The following is an 8000-nucleotide window of genomic DNA, read 5'->3' as shown; positions in this document are numbered from 1 at the left end:
AATCATGTAAAAACCTTCCCCCAATAGCAACAACTAGACTTTAAGGCTTAATAATGAATGCACAAAGTTGGGGATTCAAAATCTTACCTTTACCGATGAATTTCATGGAAAATGAGTGCAAATTTCCCAAAATCACCCCTCCCAATCACAAGAACAAAAGTGCAAAAATATGGAAGTTTTGGGGATGTTTCTACATAAAATCTCAACTTTCTCTATTATAGCAACACAGCTGTAGCAGAACTTACACCGCTATAGTGATATGCACACGCTGTCCTCGCCAAGATCAATTCTAGAAGTTCTACTTACCCGAATTCAATTCCATAATGCCCTATGGATTTCTTAATGTCTTTACTAAAAGAAAATATCAATCAAGTCTAAAATTACACCCTATCCATTCCTGGTTGGCCTTAGATGGAACCTAGCCCAGATTCCATTTGAGACTGGCATAGTCAAAAAAATTTATGTCACTATCCAAAAATTTTTCTAACCCAATTTATTTCACTCTTGGCCTACTCATAACGATTGAGATAGATCATTACATTGTGCTGATTGTGGTGGAGGATGAGGTGGTGGCTATAGTGGAGGAGAAGGTATTGGTGATGACAACAATAACATCAGAAGGGGTGGGGACTATAGTGGCGGAGACAGAAGGGGCGGGGTGGGGAAGGGAGAGGGAGGGTGGGTATGGATAAGATATCATCTTTGTGTAAATAATAAAACTTTAGGATTCTAAAATTAGTGTCATTAACACTAATCTTAAAATTGTCACAGCTACAGAATAATTAAGACATATTACCTTTTTTTTAGTCTTGAAACTTTTTTGTCACCCTTAATTACTATTTTCCACTTTACTTTTGGAACCCCTTCAAAAATCATAAATAAGAACAGTAGTTTTACTAATTTATCCTTTAGAAAATGTTTTTCGCAACTTTACAAAAAAAATTGTGAAATAAATGACGTCGTCTGTGGGAATTCAAATTTACAAACTTATTTATATTTTTAAAAAGAAATAGTTATAAGGATACATTGGGAAAAAAATTAATTTTCTCTTGATTTTGTAAATTGACAAGTAATTTAGAACAACTATTTTTAATAATGTGCACAAATAATATGAGATGAAGGGTTTATATATAGAATAATTCATAAAAAGAAATAAAACATTTTTTAATTGACTTGCTTGAGTTCGAAACTTTGATGTACCCATCATAATTTGGTTACATTTTGAAATTGTCATAACCTAGAGGCTACATATATGCACACATAGACTGTATTATGTTACTAAAACAAAGTTGAATCAAATTGCATAGAGGCATGTAAGCTTAATGCAATAGTACAAACGTGCATGCATTGAGAAACGACAAAAATGCATTGAGCCAGGTAAGCTTGGTGCTGGCAAATGAAAAACAACAAAATTTTCAAATTCATATACAGCCATAGACATTTTGTCTATTCCCCGCTTCCTAATTCTCTTAAATATACACAACTTTTTCTTGACAATCTCAAAATTCCATCATGAGTCTGTTTGGCCTTGGAAGCAGGTATATATTCCTTTAATTTGTTGTATTTATGCACAATACTTTTCTATCTTATTCTTTTAATTAATGGGGTTTTCTATGGAGTTTATTAATAGGAAAAATCCTTTTGGCCAGAAAATTTGACCAGAACTTGATTAATTCTGGTTGATTGATTAATTCTTGTTTGCGTGGTTGTTTAAGGAATCAGAGGACCTTTCGTACTAAAAAGAGTGCTCCGTCAGGAAGCAAGGTCGGTAATTAAATGTCTTTCTAGTTTTATGATGTGTATGTCTATTTATGGAAGCGAACCTTATTGGTAGTAGTACCCTAAATTCACAGATAAAGGCTAATATTTTCTGTTGGAATAGAGGTATATGAAAATCAATTCTTCTTTTAATCGGATATTGAATAGGCAAGCTAGTTTTGCTTGAACCTATCAAGGGTTTTCTACTTGGGATTGAGTCTCTCTTCCTCTAGGAAAATCAATACTGAGTCTATAAAGACAAAAAAAAAAACTTATGGATCAGTTGAAGGGTTGAATGCTAAATTGGTGGCCAAAAAATACACACAAGAGTATTAAATCAAATTCCTTTAAAGCTTCTCGGGTTCACCTCTTTTGAATGCCTTGAGATTTAAATTCATTGGTTTTTCACATATCTAGTCCTCCTCAGCCACTGTCATAATTGACCCTCTCTACTAGATCCTCACTTCTATGAGTCAGGCAACTCTCCTCAAGAATCTTTTCATAGAAAAATGGACTTAATTGGTATGTTTGAAACAGTAGTTTTGGAGAACTTGGTAAGATACAAAAAAGTTTAAAGAATATTTTTAAAATAAAAAAAAAGTTAAATCAAAGAAAATAGAATTTGAAACAGATCAAAAATAGTATAGAAAATATTTTTCTCAAAGAAGAAAATTTAGCACACTCAATGCATAGTGTGTCCTTAAGAAAATTATTTCCCTCAAGTAACCGAGGTTAATAGAATATATACTCCCAAGATAGAATGGTCTTACTCTCTGCTGTATCACTACATAAAATCATGGGGTCAGCAAATCACTCACGATAATAAAGAACACTAGAATTTATTTGTGAAAAAAAAGTTCAAAAAATTCGTTGTTGAAAAAACAAGAGAAAACTCCTCTATTTATAGACAACAAAGGATAGTGTGAACAAGTGTTTACTCATTTTACTAAAAGCACATGCTATATTTGGTCGCGTACAATTAGGTGATATACATCAAACTTTTCAATACTTTACCTAATCCAATTGTGAATCACTACCTAAAGTCACATCTGTAACTCCAAGGTTTTTCATATCAAAGTTATTTTCTATTATACACTTCGTAGAGTTTATGTGAGAAGTGCCCCTACTAATGATCAACATGTCATCAACATACAAAGACACAATGACTTTGTAATTTGGAGTGTCTTTAATGAAAACACATTTATTACATTCATTAATCTTAAATTTATTTTTCAACATGGTTTGGTCAGAATTCACATTCCGTTGTTTAGGTGTTTGTTTTAGTCCATAAAGTGACTCAACAAGTTTGCACACTTTCTTTTCTTTACCAGGAACCACAAAGCCCTCGGGTTATTTCATGTAAATTTCTTCCTTCAATTCTCCATTTAAGGAAGTTATTTTCACATCCATTTGATGAATTTGAAAGTCATATACCGCAACTAGTGCAATTAATATCTGAATGGATGTAACCCTAGTTACTGATGAGTATGTATCAAAATCAAGACTTTTTTGTCTCATGTTTTTGGCGACAAATCTTACTTTATATTTGTGAATAGCTATATCGGCTTCTTTTTTTTAAGATCCACTTTGAACCAAAGTGTTTATTTTCTGGAGAAGAAGATCAACCTTCTCCCAAGTATGATTGCTCAATATTAAATCAATCTTACTATTGACAGTCTTTTTCCAAAAAGATGAGTTCGTAGAAGACACATCTTCTTTGAATATATGAGGCTCAATTTTAAGAAAAAATGTTACAAAATTAGATTCAGAGGAACTAGATGTCTTTTGACGTTTACTACGCCTTGAAATCTCTTTATTAAGTAAATTCTCTTTTGATTCTTTTCAAGGTCATTTAGACCCTTCACTAGACAACTCAAGTCTTATTTTATATGGATAAATGTGTTCAAAAATCTCAGTGTTATCCAATTCAATTATAATATTATCATGAATATTCGGGTGGTCATACTTAAGAACCAAAAAGCGACATGTTTTACTATTTGTAGCATATCTAATAAAAAATAATCCACAGTCGAATGTCTTAGTAATTTGACCATTTAGGGAATATAAACTTAGACTTTAGCTAGACATCTTCACAATTTGAAATATTTCAAGTTGAGTTTTCTTCCTTTCCATTTCTCATATGGAATAGACTTTATATTGCTATGGGTTACTCTATCGAGTATTCTCTTTGTTGCAAGGATATCTTTCCCCCACAAACTTTGTGGTAAGCCTGAACTTATAAGTAAGACATTCATCATTTCCTTCAAAGTTTGATTTTTTTGTTTCCTCAATTCCATTCGATTAAGGTGAGCTGGGGGTAATAACTTGATGGATGATTTCATTTTCAAAACATATTTCTCCAAAAGGAGATTCATACTCTTCGCTCCTATCACTTATTATTTTTATCTTTTTATCTAATTGATTTTCAACTTCAATTTTATATTGCCTAAATGCTTCTATTACTTCATCCTTACTATTCAGAAAATACACATAACAGTACCTAGTGCAATCGCCAATAAAATTTATGAAATATTTTTTTTCACCACGAGATGGTGCTGACTTCATATCACAAATGTTAGTGTGAATCAACTCTAAGAAATTGGAATTCCTTTCAACAAATTTATAAGAATTTTTAGAATACTTAACTTCTAGGTTGATCAATTTTTGCAAAGTTTTGTAATTGACATATCCCATACATTCATGACATAAAAAGGCTTGACTCAAGCAAGTAAGAAGAAATAGAAATATTGAGCTTGAAAAGACCCTCTATGAGGTAACCTTTTCCTATAAATATTTTATTTTTACTTGTTACAACTTTGCATGTCAATACAAACATTGTTATAAGTTAGTACCTTATGAAATGTCCTTTCAGAAAGAACTTTTCATAACCTTCAATTTTGGCTATTGCAAAGTTACCCATGAACATAGTCTCATCGGGTTCAATAAGAACATTAAATAAAATATTTATTTTACAACACAAACATGAGAACATTTTAAATCACACTTTTTCATAAAAGAACACAGCTTTTTTGAACATGCATATATTTAATTAGGTGATTTTATACTATCCATATCATGTACTAATAAATGTCATTGAATTTCATATCTTGTGCTTCCGAATTTTTAATTAGATATTAAGTTCAATTTTGTCTTTATCACAAGCAAAGAACCTCAATATTTTAAATATGATCTCAAAACTAATTTTAAATATTTAAAAATACTTTTTCACAAATTTCATTTTTCTCCGATTTTCAAATTGTATACCATCAAAATATATATTGGCAGCATGAAGCATCTTTAGGAGATAATATTCTACAAAAGAATTGTTAGTGCTTGTATTCCCTTTAATAATCTTTCCAAAATGTCAAATTTCAATCTATAGAGGCATCCATTACAGATACATAATCACTGACTTTATGTCTTTAGTCTTTTTTTTCCTATCACAATTAGTCAAATAACTTAGTATTTAAAATACTAACAATAAAGACTTAATATCTTTATATAATTTGTTTCTAGTTAATGATGAAGTTGTTATATTTTTCAAATTATTAGCCAAATAAACTTTGAATTCTGATGAAGTTATTATGATTCAAATCAGTTTCAAATTTAGACGAAGTAGAAAATCAAGAGATTTTAATCTCCAGAAACCAAAAATAATACTAAAATAATACTATTTCTAGTTAAAGATGAAGTTTTTATATTCTTCGAATCATTTAGCTTTAACATTCCTAGCAAAGTTGTTATACTTTTCAAGTCAGAATATTCATTAAAATAGAGTGTTTAATAAATTGGTGAAATATTTATATTCTATGAACCAAATGCACAGTATGGTTTGTTCGGTGAAATTTTTATTTTATTCAAACCAAAGGAGAAGAACCTCAGGAGATTTAGTCTCCAAAAATCAGCGACAATCAAATTTAACACGGAATAAAAAAACTACACAAGTTTATTCTTCAAACGGGAGTAGAAAATCACAAGAATTTTAATCCCCAAAAGACAACAATAATTCATGATAAATGACAAACTTTGCACAATTTGGAAGTGATACAACTCACTTAGTCCAGTTTAGGGGGTACTAGCCAGTTTTCACTACAAAATGTTGTGGTTTCATGATTCCATCTTTAAAATAAAAAAAACCTTCACAAATAGCCTTGCCAGTAAAATTGATCACAATCTTTTAACTCCATTTGCCACTAAAATATATAGTAGCAAAATATATCTAGGCAGATCACGTATCATTCCAAATCAGAAAATGTTGGTTGACTAGGAATAAAATAAAATAACACTTCTACGAAATTTCACATCCTCAATGTTAATAATCATAATTTCCTTGAAATTGTTGTTAATCTGTTACTACTAAAATATTTACAACAATACCTTTGGAGAACTTGATAAGAAACATCAAAGAAGAAAATTGAGTCTACTGAATGCATAGTGTGTCTTTAAGAAAATCATTCCCCTCAAGTATCCGAGTTTAGAGGTAGTTGTATCAGTACCTAAAATCACACTGTTAGGGAACCAGTTAACAACAGTAAAGAACACTAGAAATTATTTGTGAAGAAGAAGAAGTAGTTCAAAAAATTCATTGTTGAAAAAAAGAGAAACTCCTCTATTTATAGACAACAAAGTGTAGTGTGAACATGTGTTTATTGTGCCTTATCGGAAAGGTCATGACCCTTTGAAAAAGTCACAATATTTCAGAAAAGTCGCAACTCTTTATAAAAGTCACAACTCTTCGTAAAAGTTACAAAACTTCATAAAAGTCACAATTCTTCATAAAAGTTACACAACTCTTCATTTTCTATTAACATTTTTGCTTATAAAACCCAACATGCATTGTATATGTTCTTTGGGTTTTCAGTTTTAGGTGTGAATGGTTTGATTAGAAGACTAATTAATGAAAAATGTCAAAGGTAAGAAACCCTCATCTACTAGTTTTAAACTTTTGTATAATTGTGTGTTTATTTATATATGGATATGGAAATGGAAATGCAGGGTGAGCAACTTAGAAAACACATTGATATTACCTTAGGTAGTGGTAATTTAAGGGAAGCAGTGCGGCTACCCCCTGGGGAAGATCTTCATGAGTGGCTCGCTATAAATAGTAAGAAATTTCATCATTAATAATTGCAAAGTCTCGTTATTTCAATGGCCAATATTTTGTTATAGTACATCAAATTTTGGTACAGCTGTTGACTTTTTCAACCAAGTGTATATGTTGTATGGCACTCTCACTGAGTTCTGCACTCCATCAAGCTGTCCAACAATGTCCGCAGGACCAAAGTACGTCTCTCAATCTTAATTATATTGTGTAGCGCAGGACCAAAGTTGTGCAAGTTATTACGAACACTAGTTTTGGGTGGCATGCAGGTATGAATATCGATGGGCTGATGGAGTGAAAATAAAGAAACCTGTACAAGTTTGTGCTCCAAAGTACATGAATTATCTAATGGATTGGATAGAGACTCAGCTAGATGATGAATCAATCTTTCCTCAAAAGTTTGGTAAGTTTTTTGTTGTGCATTATATAGGGATCAAAGTGTATATATTTATGAACGAATATGGTACAGGTGTGGCATTTCCGTGTAATTTTGAGGATGTTGTGAAGACAATGTTTAAGCGATTGTTTCGTGTATATGCCCATATCTACCATTCCCATTTCCAGAAGATTGTCGCCTTAAAGGAAGAAGCTCATCTTAATACCTGCTTTAAGCATTTTGTGCTCTTCACATGGGTAAGTAGTGTGACTTGTGTGTAGAAAGATTCTAAAATTCCGCAATAAGCAGCTAGATAATTAAGTTGATTTTGCTTGATGCAGGAGTTTCAGTTGATAGACAAGGCAGAGCTTGCACCTCTCGATGAGCTTCTTCACTCTATTCTGCAGTTGTAGTTATCATTTTACAATTGTACCTAATATTTATTAACTTTGATGAATTGATTTTGAATTGTTGCATCTTATGAATTTTGCTCTATCATCGAGTAAAGAAATAGGGACAACGCCAAAGATTTATCCCTTGCCAATAATATATTACGTACATTACAATGTTTTTGGTAAATTCAATTCACACGCTCTTCCAGTCGTATCTATAACAAAACCATCACTCCATAAGCTGAGGTCAACATACTAACTTTTGCAACTTAATTACCACTTTGTTCTCACATGTTACTCGATTCCATATTGGATTACCCCTCATTTGTTTTCATTATGATTAAGGGAGTCTCAATCTTAGTTTATGTCTGTA

The 8000-nt window shown here is 31.5% G+C and overlaps 1 protein-coding gene across 1 annotated transcript; it reads left to right on the top strand.

Moving 5' to 3' along the window:
* Positions 1-1512: 1512 nt before the first annotated feature.
* LOC125868193 (MOB kinase activator-like 1A) lies at positions 1513-7648 on the top strand. Its single transcript, XM_049548820.1, has 7 exons — positions 1513-1538; positions 1716-1764; positions 6754-6862; positions 6948-7041; positions 7129-7262; positions 7329-7492; positions 7577-7648. Exons 1-7 carry the CDS (start codon positions 1513-1515, stop codon positions 7646-7648), a joined length of 648 nt encoding a protein of 215 aa, XP_049404777.1.
* Positions 7649-8000: the final 352 nt, after the last annotated feature.

Source organism: Solanum stenotomum, chromosome 6 (genome assembly GCF_019186545.1).
Source record: "Solanum stenotomum isolate F172 chromosome 6, ASM1918654v1, whole genome shotgun sequence".
NCBI lineage: Eukaryota > Viridiplantae > Streptophyta > Magnoliopsida > Solanales > Solanaceae > Solanum > Solanum stenotomum.
Note: the sequence above shows the minus strand (reverse complement) of the source record. Positions and strands in the feature narration are given on the sequence as shown.